Genomic DNA, 19,650 nt, shown 5'->3' with positions numbered 1-19,650 from the left:
CTTTCCGATCACCGCCGTGATAGATCGATCCAACCGGGAATGTATGTAGCCCGGCCGCGTTGCAATCCGAATTGGAACGGCATCATCCTTGGCGAGCGAGTGGGGCAACTGATGGGCATGCATGCGCCTAGTAGATACCTAACCGAGGCAACTGCTGCGTCACAGTTGGTTCGCAATGCACAGCAATGCCATCCCCTGTTCCTATCCAATTGTTGCACTTGCAAAAAGACGACGCATTCCTCCCCCATTCTTTTGCGAGTGCAGGTCTCTGCAAGAGACAGCGCATTCGACAGCCCAGGCCGGAACACCTCGGTGCACAGGATATACTAGGTGGGCCGCGCGCCTCGCCGCGTCCAGTAGCGCTGATGGGTCTTGGGCCAAATTAATGGCTTGGAAAGTTTGGGACGACTGAAGTGTGGCCGGTGGAGTTAAATACAGGTGAGGGGGTTGGCACACTTTACTCAGGCGTTTAGTGAAAGTAGAAGGCAGCAGAGTTGGTTCCATGGATAGCAGCTTGCATTCGAGGATGGCGAGCGACGCCGACATGGCAGAATCTGCCGGAGGTAGGGTGTGCCTATCATATCCTGCTCCTGCCCCGTTGTCACCTTGCTCGGTTTGGATGTGTTTCTATTCTTGATGTTGATCTGTAACTGTAGATGTGGAGGCTGTTTGTGGTTCTCGGAGGGCGGTCCTGTGTGAGGCCGTCAGAGCTTTCAACGGGTCTGTTTCTGTCTATCATCACGATGTGGTCAATGGTGTTTTCACTGCTACGGTTTTTGTGCTGTTTCCTTTGTCTGGTGGAGACGACGCTATTTCAATGATGGATGCAAGAGGAGGAGGTAGAAGAACAAAGGATGAAGCCGAGGAGAGTGCTGCAGATGCTCTGCTCTCTGCCATGAACGTGAATCTGAAAGTTGGGACGGATGATGTTACAGAGCAGCTGGCAAAGCTCAGCATGTGAAATGTGGAGATGAATAAATTTGTGCGTGGAGTGTCTATGTCTAAGTAAGCACTGATGTGTATCTTAGAGTAGGTTTAATTTTCCGTCATGTACTGGATGCTGGCTATGCATTTTGTGTATGTGTATTGCATAGTGAGGCTAGTTTGTGTCAGCATGTACCGAGCAATATAGAGCATGTCACTTGGTACTTGGTATTTTAAGTTATTTTCTCAAAGCGCTGCATGTGGTTTCCAGCGATTCCAATGCAAACGATAACATTCAGAGAACAGTATGCACAATAAAAGAACAGAAATAACAGGCAGAGTAAAAGAACACCAAGAGAATGATGAGATGTTCATAGCGTGACTGCCTTCATTCATAGCAGATAGGATGTTACTACAGGAGTCATATATGATCACTCTTGATACAGATGAACAACCATGCCATAAATCTATGAGCTAAGAGTTTAAGTAGCGTCACACAGAGCGAGATGTGCCGATTAGTAGCCTGGTTGCTGTTTGTATCGGAGAAATCATGGATCTGCTCCTGAACTGATGAGCTTACCTTGCTTGGCCTGGGCTGAGGATTAAGTGCTCACAATGCAGAACACAAAAGAAGCTGGCCCTGTATGAGCAGGGTTTCAGATCGGCTGCAGCAGGCCTTGCTGAGTCACAGCATATCTACAACAAAAGCACCATGTTGTGGTCAAAAGGATGCAGTGAGGCGAGGCGGTCTGTGTTAGCTATAACACCCAAAAGTATGCATCAGGCTAGCTGGAGGCTGCGCCAATGATGGGCGGTTTTATACAGTGGTTAATGGTGTCCGGAGCGATCTCTGCGTGTCAAAGTTCAAAAAAGAAATTGTTACATATGTGGAATCATAAGATAGCGGCTCAAAGTTTTTTTTGTTCCTTGAAGGACAGATGAGCAGTACTTACAATGCATGGAACGGCCATGCTTGGCCGCATGAATGTGGCCATCACGGAGGATGTCTAAGGAGAAGAGCAAGCTGATCAACACGAGAAGGATTCTCTTTATCTCCTGTGAAAGTGAGCTGAGTACTGTGACTATCACTGCTGTCTTCAGGAAGATGTGTTTCTTTGATTGGGAGGATATCAGAAAATGAGCGACAAACATCTGTGATGCGGCGGTGAACTACCTTGCATTGATTGGTTTCTGTGGTGCGCTCCTTGATAAGATCAATCATGCTGTCCTGAAAAGCCTCAGAGTAGAACTGCTCAGTGCTCATCTTGCTGTAGGTTCCAGGATAGGCTCTCATTTCATCTATCTTCTCCTCAAATGCCTGGCAGAAGAAGTTACTGACATCGAGTTCATACTACTTCTTTTTTAACACATTCTGATTGAAGTCATTGATCTCAATATTTCTGTTGCTCTGGTAGTACTCAAGCACTGATTCAGCCACATTCTCTTCTGCATCGTAGTAATTAGAGCAGGGATCACTGTATATGACTGTGTCGCCATCTTTCCTAGCCTCACCATGCCGTGGCAGATCGACGGACGTCCACGCAATGTACTGGTCAAAACCAAAAGGAAGCATTCCAGTACCATGCACCTTGAGATTTAATTGTTCCATGACTTCTTTGAGGATCAGACGCCGAGGAACATAAGCTGATACTTTGTTCTGCAGTTAATGAGAAATAGAGGAGAGCTGAATGACAACAGAGGTAGTTAAAAAAAAAGAAACAGGGCAAGCAGGGAAAAAGGAATACAGTGCATGAAATATGCATTATGCTTAACTGGCTACTTTAAGCATGTAGTATTTCCTGATATGGTTTGATGACACAGTGTTTTAGTGTAAATAAAAATAGCAGCAATGTGGAGCAGCAGTAAAAGAAAATGTAAATGCAATCTAAACTAAGCTTATGGTAAGGGAAAGCCTAATTCAGGTACAGGAAAAGAAGTCCATGCAATTTTTAGTATTCTTAACTTGCTACTTTAAGCATGTTGTATTTCCTCAGATGGATTGATGGCATAGTGTTTTAGTGTAAATAAAAATAGCAGCATTGTGGAGCAGCAGTAAAAGAAAATGTAAATGCAATCTAAACTAAGCTAATGGTAAGGGAGAGCCTAATTCAGTCACAGGAAAAGAAGGGCAATAGATACTAAAGGTTTCAGTATTTTTTTCAGATTATCTGTGTCATGCACAGGTGTATATATTTATCTGTACCTCCACAACAATGGCAGGCGGCTTCTCAATAATTTCATATTTGACTTGCTCAACTTGCAGTTTTGACTGGAGAGATGGCGATGGTGGAGTGGCAGCATTCTCTATGTTCAGCGTGGGGCTCTGTACAAATGCAATCGAAATTGAGCGTGTAACACGCACCTGAACAACTTGAATAACAGATCTAGCGAGTTTACGCGGCGCTGTTGACCGGTCCCTGAAGATCCAGCATGCAGTCCTACAAACGACGCGTGTAAAGATCTGGGAAAAAAACCTAAAAATTCATAACGAAGCAACACAGGGGTGATGTATTCTCGGACAGAAAGGTAGCAGTAGGGGGTACGAACCTGTATGGACGCAATGCAGGCAGGAAAATTTTGGGAAGAAGACAGCCCGAATCCATCAGGAGCACAGAGCAAGGAGTATGCACATGAGACAACCATATCAAACCATCGCCAAAGAGTAATTAAGAATAAAGCCACGCGGGGGGAGATCTCACCACCTAAGCAAGGCCACGGCAGAAGCAGCCCCGCCCACCCACCAGCGGCGACGACGGCGCGCAAGGAAACAGCACAGTCACACGAGACACGGAGAAGGAACCATGAGCCACCAATCTCAGCCGGGGCAAGCACGAGGCAAAAGGCGCAAGATGCATGGAAGGGAAACGGAGAATGCAGGAAGCTTACAGAGGCTCGGAAGGGAACGGGAGCGGCGGCGGCGGCGGCGCTCCAATTGGATCCGGCAGCCTTCCGGCGCAGCGTCCTCCCCCCACCCCCGGCCGAACCCTCGGCCAAGAAGGCGGCGCGGCAGCTCGACCTCCACCAAACCCTCGTCTCGCCCTCCCTTCCCCTCCCGCCCTTCACCGAGGGCAGCGCGCAAGAGAGGCAGCGAGTACGGCGTGCAAGAAAGGGAGCAGACAGGAGGGGGGATCGGCCCCAACCCTAGGCACCAAGCGGAGAGGCAGCAACGCGAGAAGCGGGGTGGGCCGAAAATCAGGCCCAGCGGCGAGCTGAGTCTAATCGGCTCCACGCGTCACGCCAGGAGCGCCGGAGCGACCAGAGGTGCGGTGGTCTCTTGCTGTATAGGGATTAGACTACTACACGAGCCCTGATCCACCACCGGTGCCGAGCACTAGCGCACACCATGCATGCACTGCCAAGATCTTGAGCGGGCGCCCCTCATTGCGGCGTTGACCGGCGGCGAAAGATCCGGCGGGGTGCGGGCGGTAGGTGGTGGGGTTCCCATTCCCGCGCGCGCACGAACGCCCTGCGGCAGTGCTCTAGCGGTGGGGAGTGGTGTGGATCAGTGGATGGACACATGCGGAGCCGCGCCCACGTCCACACTCCAGGCCTACGAATGCGACACCTCGCCCCTCGCGGCACGGGTCAGTGTCAGCATCGCAAGAAGAGGACCGAGGTGGATGTCAGAGGGAAACAGAGGTTGTATTTAGATCCGTAAAATATTGGTAAAAATAGTCACATCGGACACTGTAGTACACTGTAGCACTTTTCGTTTGTTTGTGGTAATTGTTATCTTATCATGACCTAACTAGGCTCAAAAGATTCGTCTCGTCGTGTACATCAAAACTATGCAATTAGTTTTTTTATTTACCTATATTTAATATTTTATGCATGAGACAAAAGATTCGATGTAATAGGTGAATAGTGAAGTTTGGAGAAAAAAAATTAAAACTAAACACAGCCAGAGCAAAAAAGTTGATTTCCCAGGGAGGAAGAAAAAAACTAGAGCATCCATCCTCGGTCTGTGTCCTCCCTCTGAATAAAGCAAAACGAGGTGTGTCGAGTTGACTTTCAGACACGCACGCAAACAAACGACAGGGCGAGCGAGCGAGGGAGGGAGCTCGGCAGCTCGCTGTCCTGTGTATAAAATCCCCCACCCACCCGTGGCCACTGGCCATCCACTGCAAGCCTATCGTATTGGCGCGAGAGCACCATTGCCGAAGAGTGGGAGAGTCACTCGATCAGCAGAGGAGAAGCCTCTTCTTCTCTTTGCTCTGTAGTCTGTACTGCGGTTTGTGGTGGTGGTGCTGGTGGGCGGCTGGTGGTGATGGAGCACACCTCCAAGAAGAAGGCTTTGCTCGTCCTCTTCGCGTTCTCCTGCATCCTCCTCCTTCCTCTGGCTTCCTCTGCTGCGCCTCTGTCCAGTAAGCAGCTGCCAAATCCATGCCCCTTCAGCTCTTCCTCCTCCTCGTCTGCTGCTTCTTTTCCGGCTCTCTGTTGCATGCTTTGTCCTTAGTAACGGCTCTTCTTCTTGTTATGTTTTCAGGAAGCATGTCCTTGGCGAACCACCGGCTCCCGGACCCTGCCGATGTGGAGGTCCCTCTTCAGGTCTGCCTCGTTCGCTCTCGCTCGTTCGACATCGATCTGTCTGAAAGTTTTCCTTCATCGCATACCGGGCATAGCACTGTCCACGCACGCTTCACGCTCGCGTGCCTCTCAGCTCTGAAGCAAGAACCGCTTGCCTGTTCGTGGCGACCTCTCCAAGCAGCCGCGTCCAATTCCAATGTGCCGTGGCGTGGCACGGGCGCCACCAGCTCCCGTGCCGGCACGAAGACGGAACAGGCCATCTAACTGCGCGCACTAACAGGCTCAGTGCTCTCCTGTAGACGACTATACCTATTGCCATCCACAGTTCATACCACCAAGGACTCATCCATTACAGGCTAGGGTGCATGCGCACAAGCAGCAACCTGATTCAGCAGATGACATAAACTACTCACAGATTTATTACAAGCTTCTAGTGCGTAGCTCTCCTTTTTGCACTACATCACCTGCAACTGATGAGCTTGTTGCTTCGGTGGAGCAGTAGGCAGATAGCAGATGAACAGAACCGGTGGTTGCCTGCTGGGCAGTCCACCAGCATCACATGCAATCTTAGCTTAGGCCGGCCGCTGCCGGCCGGCCATAGTGCCGCTCACATGCATGGCCACTGGCATGCACAGTTGCATCTGCGTGCCCCACTCACGAGTCACGACGCCTTTCCCCCAAAAGAAAAAAGCAAGCTCAGTTGGTCACGCCCGTTCGTGCAACGAGCACTTTACTAGAGATGTCAAATAGGAGTACTCGGGTGCTTGATCTCATAATAAACTTGTGTTCATTTCTGGCGCAATAGAACGAAACTTCCTACGCATTGTAAACCCAATCCGTGTGCGCAGGGTGCGGAGCGAAACCTCGGCGAGGTGGCAGCGAGGATGGAGATCGAGGTCAACGACTACCCTGGGTCCGGCGCCAACAACCGCCACGAACCCAGGAGCCCCGGGAGAGCTTGAAGAAACCTCTGCGTCGGCGTGGGGAAGAAGAAGAAGAAGGTAGTTAGAGAGAGCATGGTGTTTTGAGGGTTTCGATCGGTAGGAGTACTGCTAGCTAGCTATAAACTGTAGAGGTTAACGAGTCTTGTCCGGTAGTTTCGCCGTCTCGTCTCAGTGGCGATGGATCGAGCCTTGAGCTAGCTAGCGTATTATGGCCGGGTCCTCGCCGGCGTCGATCGCCGTCCACTGTCAGGTCGATCGAGTAGTGGGCAGAGCTAGTCGATCTCTCTGCCTGCACCTCTCGATCTCGACTGAAGAGAAAGAAGTTTTCTAGTCTTTCTACGTGTGGAAGTGTATAAGCATGTGTTAATGTAAGTCTCAAGCCGGTGTCTGTGATGACTCTGTTTGGCAGCGTATAGTACATCTTTGTTTTCGCGCTATACTTGATGTCAACGGCGCATCTACTGGCTACTGGGGCTTGCTTTTGGTCTAGCAGCGATCCCTGCACTCTGAACTGCCGTCATCTGTGTGTTACTGTTTGTTTCATGCCTGTGCAAGTTGACATCGTTGCCATCCGCTACAGTGTCGCTATGTGTGATCATTGTTCCTGCAGAAAGCTCGCCCGAGACCTGCTGAGAGACGCTGAATCGTTTACCTGCCACCTTCTGGGGCCACGAAGTAGAAAGCACGGCCGGGCACATCGCTGTAAAATGGATACAACGCCACTTTCAACCGTGTCAGCTCATGAGCGAGCGAAGGATGTTGCGTAAGCAAACATCTTTTGGTCGAAGGTTAGTATAGTGGTCTAATTACTCGGCAAAACGACTTGTGTTTCTTTTATTGAAAGATTCAAAACGACTTGTCGACTTGTATCATGTAATGAGAGTACAGATCACACACAGGCGCTGTCGCTTCGTGCCTGAGAAATGAACAGTGCCCTAGTTTTTTTATATAAAGAACAACAGTGCCCTAGTCTATAGAGGTGCAGCGGTGAGCAGTCGGCTGCTTTCTTCTCTTCCGAACCTGTAACTAATAGGGAGAATGCTAAACTAGTTTATTCTACAAACGTGCTAAGACCAAGACTAGTAATAATATAGCCGGCTTATTGACGGTTGAGGAACGAGAGTACTATCTTACTTGTGATGAGGAAATTGTCAACCGTGCGGTGTGATCGTTCGCTTGGTCTTTGGATTGCAGGTACACGGGCGTCGAGTGTCGACGGGGAGCTGCCGTGGAGGTGCTGTGGCCGATGGATCGTGCGGTGGACGGCGGTGAATGGCAGCCGGGACCGGAGCTCGGACCGGGCGGCAGCTGTGGCGTCCACTCCTGGATCGAAGGCGCAAGCGGCGACGGAAGGCGGGTTTCTTGGTTTGCGCAACAAAACCAAGGAGGCGGACGGCGGTTGAAGACGCCGAGTCGTGGAGGCACGGGCGTCGGTCTCGGGACTGACGGAGGCGACGGGCGTCGACAGCGTCTAGGGCCTCGCTGTGGGCGAGGAGGTGACGGGCGTTGGGCGGCGTCTAGGGCCGTCAGAAGGCCGAGGCGGGAACGGCGTCTAGGGCCACGGCGTGGAGGCGGGAATCTTCCCGCGCGTGAGGTTTTGGCGGTTTTCTCAAAACCGGCTACCTACCCGGGTTTCGCGGACCCTCCAAAACTGCGGACCGGATCTTCGTCGATGTGGCGGCATCGCAGCAAAGACTTCGAGTCGAAGAAAGAAGCTCCGTCGTCGATCGAGGCTGTACAGTGGGGTGCTGCTGCCCGACCAGTCTGACCGGTCCCCTGGACCGGTCTGACCGCAGCAGCCGGGTATAAATACCCCCACCAGCCCGTGGCTGGTGGAGTCTCTTGAGTCTTTTGTTTTCTCTGAGTTTTTCCTTCTCCCAGCCTTTGCTCTAGGTTAGGGCCAAGGACTCCAACGAAAAGAGAGGTTAGATTATAGCTATCCTCTTCAATCTAGTGGGTGGATGATGGGCGGATAGCTCTAGCTGTTGTATAGGTGAATTCCTCGTGATTTAATGAAGGAAATTTGGTTAAGTTTCACTTGTGTGTGCTGAGCATCTCGGCCTCCCTTCCTCCTTTGCGTTTTGGATTCAATTCTCCTCTTTTGGTGCGATTCTTGTTTGGAGGAGAACAATCCTTATCTCCGTGGTTTAATGAACTCTTTGCAATGATTCTTATGCACCTAGCCTAGTGCTACACCCCCTGAAATCATGAGTTCTCACGGATTGACGATTTCGTGTTCTTGAGAAAACCCCAATTCTCTTCGATTCTCCCTCGATTTCTCACGATCTGTTGATCCTTCGGGAGAGATCTTTTGGGGATATGTTTATGGGGTAGTTACGTCGCTTTCCTCCAAGTTTGATGAGATTTGGACTTCGTTTGCTCAAGATTTGCGATTTGGAGTTTTTGTTCGCGGGCTGTCTGGGAGCAACCGGTCTGGCCGGTCTGTGAAACCGGTCTGACCGGTCGGCATTTTCAAATCCCAGCCCGACCGGTCTGACCGGTCCGGGCAAGCGGTCAGACTGGTCTGACTCAGCAGAGCCGCAGTTTGAGAAGTTTTCTTGCTTTGCTTCCGTTTTGGAACTTGGGTCTTTTTGGCTTTGAGATAGCTTGTCCATAACTATTTTCATTGACCTAGGTTCGAGGGTTTGCGGTGTATTGGGATAAAGGCCGACAAGTTTAAATTTCGAAGAAATTTTGATCGGCTCCCATTCACCCCCCCTCTGGTCGCCGGCTTCGGTCCCACAATTGGTATCAGAGCTTGGTTGAGGTTTTCAGTACCTTAACCGGTTCGAAAACCACTCGGCGACCATGGCGAGTCTTGGTAAGATCCCAGTGTTTTCCGGCGAGGACTATGCCTACTGGAAGGTTCGCATGAGAGCCTTCCTGCAGAGCATGGGAGCCGTGGTCTGGTAGATTACCACGAACCACCTTTACGAGGTGCTTGCTGTTCGGACCACGCCTCTTCAGGTGACCCAGCACGAGGCTAACGTCAAGGCCGTCAATGCCTTGTTCGCTGGCGTTTCTCGTGCGGAGTTCTCACGCGTCCAGGGTTTTCAGGAAACCCACAAAATTTGGACGTGTCTTGAGAACTACCACGAGGGTACACCTCAGGTGAAGGCCAGACTGTTCGAGACTCACCGGCGTGAGTACGAGAACTTCACACAGGAGCCGGGTGAGAGCATTGACCTGATGTTCAGTCGTTTTCAGTAGATTGTGAACAAGGTCAATGCGAACAGATCTGCTGGTGCCCTTGAGTACACAGAGCACGAGAAGGCCCTTAAGTTGCTTTACGCACTTGATCGCTCTGTGTGGGATCTCAAGGTGAACACCATCATTGAGTCTGCTGGCTATGAGACTCTGATGGTGAACGAGCTTTTCAGCAAGCTCAAGGCCACGGAGGTGGATAACCAGACACGAGCTTAGCTCAATGGTGCCCCTCCTTCCAAGAGCGTCGCTCTTGTGACTGGCCCAGGTGGATCGAGCTCTAACGCTAACTCTGCTCTTGGCTTTTCTCTTGCCTCTTTGCCTTCTGTTTCAGATGAGCAGCTGGAGACGCTGGGCGACGACGACTTGTGCCTCCTCATCAGCAAGTTCCAGCGTGTCTACCACAACAGGCAGAGGAAGAAGAACCCCGAGTGCTACAACTATGGCGATCTGAACCACTTCATCGCTGATTGCCCCAAGAAGTCCGGCGGTGGCCAGAACAACTCCTTCGACTACTACCGCCACCGCGACCGCGACGAGGGAGGCTCAAACAAGGAGCGTCGGCGCCACAAGCACCGCAGTCGTGACCGGGGAGGACACTTCGACAAGGAGTCGCTCAAGAAGCGCTTCCAGTACAAGGCCAAGAAGCGGGAGAAGGCCTTCCTGGCGCAGCTCAGCGACCTCGACAAGAGCTCCGACACCGACCGCTCTTCTTCATCGATCTCCGACGACGACGACAAGAAGAAGAAGAAGCGGGACAAGGAAGCCACCGGCTTCATCGGCCTTTGCTTGGCGGCCGGTCGGCGCAAGAGCTTCTGCACCATGGCGGGCGAAGCCAATGGTGCTCGTGCGTCTTCGGGTGGACAAGCTACACCGACACACTCCTGCTCTTCTCCTGGATCGGAGAGCGATTCAGAGGTAAACTCCATGATCGACCTGCTTGATACAGAGGTTAGGGAGTTGTACGCCGCTCTCGACAGCCAGAAGAGGCTGCTTAAGGAAGCAGCTAGAGAGCGTAGAAAGATTAGGGCTGAGCTGGCTTGTGCTAGGGAGAAGTCTAGTGAGGATGAGTGCGCTGACTGCATATCTCACATGAATGATCTTGTTGCTCTCCGTGCCAAGTATGATGAGAACGTCGCGAACTTAGATGATGCTAAGATTTCGCTTGCTGACGTGTCTCATGAGCTCACTAAAGCCAAGCATGAACTAGAACTGGTTAAGGATGCTCCTATTGTTAGCGATGTGCTTGAATGCGAGGAGTGTCCTATCTTTAAGTCTGATCTAGCTTCGTTGCAGTCTAAGTTTGCTACTGTTGTGTGCGAGCTAGAGGAGATGAAGTCTAGGTCAGTTTTGCTTGGCGCTTGTAAGCTTTGTCCCACGCTTAGGTTGGAGCTAGAGGAGAAGAACGCTTTGATCAAGTCTTTTGGAAAGACTAAGTGTCGGGTGCCACAATTAGGGACACCCTAATTGTGGTACTAAAACCACTTTCAAAAACACAAACATATGTTAAGGCAACTGGGCCCACGAAGGCCCACGGCCTATTTCTCCCTCAGAGGAAAGGAAAGGACTCAAGAAGTCCAGCATGTGGCCCAGCCACATCCCCCTCGGGCAGGTGGCCAATCCCCGCCTCGCTCGAGGGCCCCTCTCAGGCCCACCGAACAAACTCCGCCCCGCTCGAGGGTAGCGGATCTACCCTCGGGCGGGTCACTCATCTCCGTCTCGCTCGAGGGCTCCCCTCGGACCCTCGACCGCGCAATCGCATTTCCGCCTCGCTCGAGGACAGCGGACCTGCCCTCGAGCGGGTGGCCAGTCTCCGCCTCGCTCGAGGACAGCGGACCTGCCCTCGAGCGGGTGGCCAATCTCCGCTTCGCTCGAGGCCATCTCTCGGCACAAGGGACAAATGGCCCCGCCGCCCAACCGACCGCCGTACGAAGGCATTAAAGGCCAGCTACTCCGCCACGGCTCAAAGGACGGGCGGCGTCAGACTGCCACTCCCGTAGTGGATGTGACCGGCGTCCCGTCCACTGACCCCGGTCACCGCTCTGCCACCCCAGCCGCTGTAGCAGCACTATGGAGCATTCAACGCGGTACAAGACAAGTTGGCGCCGCCCCCGTTACTGTTCCGCCGACATCAACCATCCGAACTCACCTCCCGCAGGGGAAGGGGTCTGGCGATGGCACGTGTCCTCCCGAGAGGGGCACTCTGCATGTGTGGGCAGGGCCCCGGACCTCTCTCTTGTGGGGTCCGGGACTTCCACGCGCCCCCGGACCTTCTAGTGCGCACGCTCGCACCCCGACCAGGGGGTCCGGGACCGTCCCACGCCATTACTACCGCTGGGACTCTGCGGGACGACCGGCACAATCTTCGCAGGGCCAAGGACGGAGCCCAGGACGACAGCGACGCGCGCTGCCTTCCCACAGTACACTTTCTACAGTGTTCGACCACTATACCCGCGATTCAGGGGAAAACGACGACTTCCGCGCCCCTACACTCATGTACGCCACCCCTCCTTACAACTATAAAAGGAGGGGGTGGGCTTCCTTTTGCGCAGGCTGATCAACTCTCTCCAATCAAAGGTTGGAAGTAAGTTCTATGAACTCCCCCTCAGAGGACTCTCAGCACGACTGAGCACTCCTCTCAACCAACTCCACCTCTAGCAGAGACTTGGGAGCTTCTCTCCCTCTCTCGCCTCGCTTGTATCCCCTACTACGAGCACTTCGGGTGCAAGATAATACAGTGCCCTCGCACACCCCCTTTGTTGGACGTACGGCCCCGAGGCCGGAACCAGGATAAACCGTGCGTTACTGTGATTGCCTCTTGCATCATCATCTGGGACGAGGAAACACGCAGCATTTACTAGTTGGGATTCAGGCCCCACGGGTCGGAACGCCGACACTAAGGTTATAGAGTCTAGCCCACCTATTGACTGCTCTGTTTGCTCTGGTTTGATCTCTGATTTGGATAATCTTGCGGTAGAGAAAGCCAACCTGGAGAATGAGAATACCTATTTTAGGGCGATTCTTAGTTGGGTTTCTGCTAGTGAGCCGCAGTTGGGCATGATGATCAAGCAGTTCAAGCGTGGTGATGGGTTTGGGGTCGGTTACACTTACACGAAGTCAGACTTTGACAGGTTGTATGGTAAGATCGGCAAGACTGTTGGAAACACTGCTAGCACGAGCACGCAGCCTTCGCTTGTTGACCCCGCGGATGGTGTGCTTAAAGAACCACCGAAAGCACCTCCGCAGAAGCAGATTTGGGTTCCAAAGCCCAATGAGCTGAGGAACTCCCTCGACACGCTCCCTGCTGCCACAGCCCAGGTTGCCCAGAAGAAGAGGGCTGCTCCTCCCCGTCCGCAGGCTAGGCCTCCACCTCCCAAGCGCGAGGTGAGGTACCACTGCGAGTTCTGTGACAGGGAAGGTCACCTGGAGGAGTTATGCTTCAGGAGGAAGCGGGCTGTGAGGAGAGAGCAGGAGAGACGGAACGCGGACATGTACTCTGCTCGGGTGCATGGTCCTTCTCGGCGTGGTGATAGGCGAGATACTAGGGCGCACCGTGTAGGTGGAGGTCAGGGAGACGGTGGTGGTTACCGTGCTCCAGCAGGTGGTCACTTTGCCGGCCGTGCTCCTGGTCATTTTCAGTACGGCTATGGACCACGGGACCGAGGCTTTGGAGGAGGTCTTGAGGCTCCACGCTTTCCTCGCGGTGGTGTTCGTCAGTCACGCGGTAGACGGGACGGGGGATACGCTTTATCTGATTTTGCTAACCCTTCTGTAGAGCAAATGGCTCAACACTGGTTTGCTTCTCACTTTGCTAACCCCAGTGTTGAGACATTTGCTCACCCTTTGTCTCACTACTGATGTGCAGGTCGGAGGCTTGGAGAACAGGTGGATCATGGACTCCGGTTGTTCGCGCCACATGACCAGAAATGACAAATGGTTCTCCAGCCTCACCCCGATGCGCTCAAAGGAGTACATTGTGTTCGGGGATAATGGAAAAAGAAAGGTACGTGGACTTGGCGCTGTTCGAGTTTCTGATCGCTTTACCCTGAGAGAAGTTGCTTTGGTTTCTAATCTTGGCTTTAATTTGCTCTCTGTTTCGCAACTTCTTGATGAGGGGTTTGAGGTTCGCTTCAAGGAGGGTTGCTCGCATGTTTTGGATTCCAGGGGAGATTTGGTTTGCCGGATTACACCTCGCGATCGAGTTTTCTTGGTTGACTTCTCTGGAACTCCTTTTGGCCCTTCTCATTGCTTGATGGCTGGTCCTTCTTCTAATTTGTGGAAGTGGCATAGGAGACTTGGACATTTGAGCTTCGATTTGTTGTCGAGACTGAGCTCACTTGGCCTGATCCGAGGATTGCCCAAATTGAAGTTTGAAAAGGACCTTGTTTGCCATCCGTGTCGCCACGGGAAGATGATTGCTACTTCACATCCACCTGTAAATCAGGTGATAACCGCTCACCCTGGAGAGTTGCTACACATGGACACAGTTGGTCCTTCTAGGGTGATGTCTGTTGGTGGGAAGTGGTACATGCTTGTGATTGTGGACGACTTTTCTCGCTATTCTTGGGTCTTTTTCATGAGAACCAAGGATGAGGCTTTCGAGTTTGTTCGAGACTTGATCTTGAGGTTGAAAAACGAGTTACCCCAGGCCATGAGAGCGATCCGCAATGACAATGGCACATAATTCAAAAATGCTCGTTTTGACGCCTTTTGCAGTGATCAAGAGGTTGAACACCAGTATTCTTCTCCCTACACTCCACAGCAGAATGGAGTTGTAGAGCGGAAGAATCGGACGCTGGTTGAGATAGCGAGGACGATGCTCGATGAGCACAGGACTCCTCGCAAATACTGGGCTGAGGCGGTTAACACCGCTTGTTACGTGTCCAACCACATTTTCTTGCGTGCTTTCATGCACAGGACTTTTTATGAGTTGTGGTTTGGACGCCAGCCCCGTGTTGACCATCTCAGAGTTTTCGGTTGCCGGTGCTTTGTGCTGAAAGATGGAAATCTTGATAAGTTTGAGTCTCGCTCGTCTGACGGCATTTTTCTCGGTTATGCTTCTCACTCTAGAGCGTACCGTGTGCTGATTATTAATACTAACATCGTCAGAGAGACTTGTGAAGTCACGTTCGACGAGACTGCACCGTGCAATTCTTCTGTCTTTTAAGTTGCAGGAGATGATGAGCTCGGCACCTCCATCTTTGAAGATGAGGAGGAAGAAGCTGCAGAAGGCGACACTGAGACTACCACGCGTGATGTGGACCCAGCTATCTCTGCCACGAGCTCAGACGATGACGACGACCCTGATCCGACTACGTCTACTTCCCGGGGGCTGTTCGAGGAGGTGACTCAGGCTACACCAGCTGCACCTGAGGAGACACCAGCTTAGGTTGAGGAGGAGGCGACTTCGACACGTGAAGCACCGAGACGCATTCAGCGTCGCCATCCACCTCAACAGATGCTAGGTGATCTCAACGAGCGAGTCACCAGGTCCAAGGTAACAAGTATCGCTGGCTTTGCTCATTCAGCGTTTGTTGCTTCTTTTGAGCCCAAAGATATTGGACACGCTCTTTCTGATTCTAATTGGGTCAATGCCATGCATGAGGAACTTGAAAATTTTGAAAGAAACCAAGTTTGGGTCTTAGTCGAGCCTCCACCTGCTTGTAATCCCATCGGAACGAAGTGGGTTTTCAAAAACAATCAGGGTGAGAATGGTTTGGTTGTTCGGAACAAGGCTCGTCTTGTTGCCCAGGGGTTTTGCCAAAAAGAGAGTATTGATTTTGAGGAAGCTTTTGCTCCTGTTGCTAGATTGGAAGCTATTCGAATCTTTCTTGCATTTGCTGCTTCCAAGGGTTTTAAGATTTTCCAAATGGATGTTAAATCTGCCTTCTTGAATGGTTTTATTGAAGAAGAAGTTTATGTGAAGCAACCCCCTGGTTTCAAAAATCCCAAGTTTCCAAACCGTGTTTATAAACTTCAGAAAGCTCTTTACGGTTTGAAACAGGCACCTAGAGCTTGGTATGATAGATTGAAAATCTTTTTGCTGGCTCAGGGCTTTAAAATGGGATGTGTTGATAAAACTTTGTTCCTCATGCGATCTGGCACTGATTTTCTTTTAGTTCAGATATACGTGGATGATATTATCTTTGGTGGCTCTTCTCACGCTCTTGTTTCCAAGTTTTCTGAGCAGATGTCCAGAGAGTTCGAGATGAGCATGATGGGCGAGTTGCAGTTCTTCTTCAGGCTGCAGATCAAGCAAACTCCTCAGGGCACTTTTGTCCATCAAGCCAAGTACACTAGAGACTTGCTGCGGAAGTACGACATGAGTGACTTGTCTCCTCAGCCGACTCCGATCAGCACATCTACGGCGCTTGATGAGGACTTGGACGGCGAGGTGGTGGACCGGAAGGAGTACAGGAGCATGATCGGCTCTCTCCTGTACCTGACGGCGACGCGACCGGACATCCAGTTCGACGTCTGCCTCTGCGCGCGGTATCAGGCTTCGCCGCGCACCTCCCATAGGCAGGTGGTGAAACGCATCTTCAGGTATCTGAAATTCACCCCTGAATTTGGTCTTTGGTATTCTGCGGATTCTTCTCTGGTTTTGGTGGGCTTTTCTGATGCCGATTTCGGTGGGTGTCGGTTGGATCGCAAGTCGACATCCGGCACTTGTCAATTTCTCGGTACATCTTTGGTGTCTTGGTCCTCTCGCAAGCAGGCTAGCGTAGCGCTTTCTTACACAGAAGCTGAGTATGTTGCCGCTGCTAGCTGCTGCTCCCAGATCCTATGGATGAAGCAAACCTTGCAGGATTATGGATTGAGTTTTGGTAGGGTTCCCATCTTTGTAGACAACATGTCAGCTATTAGCATTGCAAAGAACCCTGTCCTACACTCTAGAACCAAACACATAGATATCCGATTCCATTTCCTGCGAGATAACCATGAGAAAGGACACATAGACCTGATCCATGTCACTTCAGAGAGGCAAACCGCAGATATTCTCACCAAACCGCTTGAGCAGGACACCTTTGCTCGCTTGCGAGGGGAGCTTGGGGTTTGTTACCCCTTTTGATCGCTGTCTTTTGTTTTGGTTAGCTTGGTAGGTCTTTGTTTTGCTTCTCTTGATTTTCTAGGTTTGGTAGCTGCATTGTGCATATGCATTGTACATGTTTGCATTTTGTATTGTCTCACTTGCACTAGCATTCTTGTATACATTGCTATAATCTTCTAGTGCCTGCTAGTGTGAGTTGATAAATTTGATCATGTATAACTTGCTCCACTGTGTATATTGCATCATCTGAGTTAAGCTATTTTGATTTGAAAATCTGAAAACATGATCACTCTGTCTTGGCCACTAGCATGTTAGCGCGTGTTGATATGCTTTGCTATCTTATTCATGCTAGTGTGGCTTTTTCGTTCAGCAATTCATACTTGAAATGATCTAAATCTGATAAAATTGCTTGAACTGTTCTTGAAATGGATTGAAAAGATCCAGGTGGGATTGCTTGTCGCACTGATCGAGCTTTCGGGACGGCTCACTTTGCACTTGTGAGAACCCGGGCAAGGCTGTGCATGACTGAAACGAGTGCTTTAAGCATCTGATTGTCTTTTGGCATAGGCTTGGCCTTGTTGCTAAGTAAAGCATGACAAGCTTTCAACCCCTGGCATTAAGAATTGCTTGATATAAATTTGATTGAAAAATGAATGTTGGCAACTTGTTTTGGCTGGTTTGGCTCACCTGTATGAGTTTGAGTAGCAATGCTTTCCATTTCCTACTTGTTAGTGCTAGATCATGGGTGATGCTTTTATTTCTCCTAAACTGAACTTGCCTAGCTCTAAACTGTTTTGATATACCCTGTTGAGCTAGATGCAGGTCCTGTTTATGGATGCACACGTGCTTGTGACTAGATATTGCTCATATCCTTGTATCCCTGAATGCTTTCACTTACACCACCTGCATTGCATTCATTGCATAGCATCTGTTCAGGGGGAGTTTCAGCTTCAGGGGGAGCTTTAGGTCTTTTTAGACTTGATGTGTGCATGTGCCAACAAGGGGGAGAATTTTGAGAGAAGTGATCGAACAAAGGGGAGACTTGTTTGATTTTTGAAAAACTTATTGTGCACAGGGCTTTGAGAGTGCATCATTTTGGGAGAGTTGCACTTGTGAAAGATTTGCTTGGGGAGTTTCTGCTTTATTCTTGGCTCCTGGTTTTCCTCGTTTTCCATCTGCTTCTTGCATGACTGCGTCGAGCGTTACCTCTGTCTTTGAGTCATGTTTTGGTTTTTGATCGATTGCGTCGAGCCGTTGCCCTTTTCTTAGGGGATTGATTTCTGCTCGAGTAAGTGACTGTTTCTGCTTTTCTGAGCTTTGTGTCACTTGCTTGAGTTCTTCACTTTCTTGCTTCTCTTTTTATCACTTCTCTAGTTTCAGGTGGTGTGTTAACAATGCACTCATCAAGGAGGAGATTGAGGAACGAGAGTACTCTATCCTGCTTGTGATGAGTGAATTATCAACCGTGCGGTGTGATCGTTCGCTTGGTCTTTGGATTGCAGGTACACGGGCGTCGAGTGTCGACGGGGAGCTGATGTGGAGGTGCTGTGGCCGATGGACCGTGCGGTGGACGACGGTGAAGGGCAGCCGGGACCGGAGCTTGGACCGGGCGGCAGATGTGGCGTCCACTCCTGGATCGAAGGCGCAAGCGGCGACGGAAGGCGGGTTTCTTGGTTTGCGCCACAAAACCAAGGAGGCGAACGGCGGTTGAAGACGCCGAGTCGTGGAGGCACGGGCGTCGGTCTCGGGACTGACGGAGGCGACGGGCGTCGACGGCGTCTAGGGCCTCGCTGCGGGCGAGGAGGTGACGGGCGTCGGGCGGCGTCTAGGGCCGTCAGAAGGCCGAGGCGGGAACGGCGTCTAGGGCCACGGCGTGGAGGCGGGAATCTTCCCGCGCGTGAGGTTTTGGCGGTTTTCTCAAAACCGGCCACCTACCCGGGTTTCGCGGACCCTCCAAAACTGCGGACCGGATCTTCGTCGACGTGGCGGCATCGCAGCAAAGACTTCGAGTCAAAGAAAGAAACTCTGCCGTCGATCGAGGCTGTACAGCGGGATGCTGCTGCCCGACCGATCTGACCGGTCCCCTGGACCGGTCTGACCGCAGCAGCCGGGTATAAATACCCCCACCAGCCCGTGGCTGGTGGAGTCTCTTGAGTCTTTTGTTTTCTCTGAGTTTTTCCTTCTCCCAACCTTTGCTCTAGGTTAGGGCCAAGGACTCCAACGCAAAGAGAGGTTAGATTATAGCTATCCTCTTCAATCTAGTGGGTGGATGATGGGCGGATGGCTCTAGCTGTTGTATAGGTGAATTCCTCGTGATTTAATGAATGAAATTTGGTTAAGTTTCACTTGTGTGTGCTGAGCATCTCATCCTCCCTTCCTCCTTTGCGTTTTGGATTCAATTCTCCTCTTTTGGTGCGATTCTTGTTTGAAGGAGAATAATCCTTGTCTCCGTGGTTTAATGAACTCTTTGCAATGATTCTTATGCATCTAGCCTAGTGCTACACCCCATGGAATCATGAGTTCTCACGGATTGGCGATTTCGTGTTCTTGAGAAAACCCCAATCCTCTTCGATTCTCCCTCGATTTCTCACGATCTGTTGATCCTTCGGGAGAGATCTTTTGGGGATATGTTTATGGGGTAGTTATGTCGCTTTCCTCCAAGTTTGATGAGATTTGGACTTCGTTTGCTCAAGATTTGCGATTTGGAGTTTTTTGTTCGCGGGCTGTCTGGGAGCAACCGGTCTGACCGGTCGGCATTTTCAAATCCCAGCCCGACCGGTCTGACAGGTCCGGGCAAGCAGTCAGACCGGTCTGACTCAGCAGAGCCGCAGTTTGAGAAGTTTTCTTGCTTTGCTTCCGTTTTGGAACTTGGGTCTTTTTGGCTTTGAGATAGCTTGTCCATAACTATTTTCATTAAGCTAGGTTCGAGGGTTTGCGGTGTATTGGGATATAGGCCGACAGGTTTAAATTTCGAAGAAATTTTGATAGGCTCCCATTCAC

General features: G+C 51.2%; 2 protein-coding genes and 1 long non-coding RNA gene across 3 annotated transcripts; 2 read left to right on the top strand and 1 right to left on the bottom strand.

The window, feature by feature from the left end:
• The first annotated feature begins 484 nt into the window (after nt 1-484).
• LOC120708458 lies at nt 485-1,136 on the top strand. The gene is made up of 2 exons (XM_039993702.1): nt 485-563; nt 657-1,136. Exons 1-2 carry the CDS (start codon nt 503-505, stop codon nt 959-961), a joined length of 366 nt encoding a protein of 121 aa, XP_039849636.1. The 5' UTR covers nt 485-502; the 3' UTR covers nt 962-1,136.
• A 163-nt stretch (nt 1,137-1,299) lies between these two features.
• Nucleotides 1,300-5,079, bottom strand: LOC120710229. Its single transcript, XM_039995877.1, has 6 exons — nt 4,954-5,079; nt 3,624-3,981; nt 3,322-3,362; nt 3,128-3,247; nt 1,878-2,581; nt 1,300-1,774 (listed from the first exon to the last, which is right to left on the bottom strand). The coding sequence occupies exons 1-5, from the start codon at nt 5,077-5,079 to the stop codon at nt 2,276-2,278; spliced, it is 951 nt and encodes a 316-aa protein (XP_039851811.1). The 3' UTR covers nt 1,300-1,774; nt 1,878-2,275.
• Nucleotides 4,939-6,832, top strand: LOC120708459. The gene is made up of 3 exons (XR_005689375.1): nt 4,939-5,288; nt 5,411-5,472; nt 6,300-6,832. It is a non-coding gene; the product is annotated as an uncharacterized LOC120708459 (long non-coding RNA).
• The last annotated feature ends 12,818 nt before the right edge of the window (nt 6,833-19,650 follow it).

Source organism: Panicum virgatum, chromosome 5K (assembly GCF_016808335.1).
Source record: "Panicum virgatum strain AP13 chromosome 5K, P.virgatum_v5, whole genome shotgun sequence".
Taxonomy (NCBI): Eukaryota; Viridiplantae; Streptophyta; class Magnoliopsida; order Poales; family Poaceae; genus Panicum; species Panicum virgatum.
This window is presented reverse-complemented; position numbering and strand designations above follow the sequence as displayed.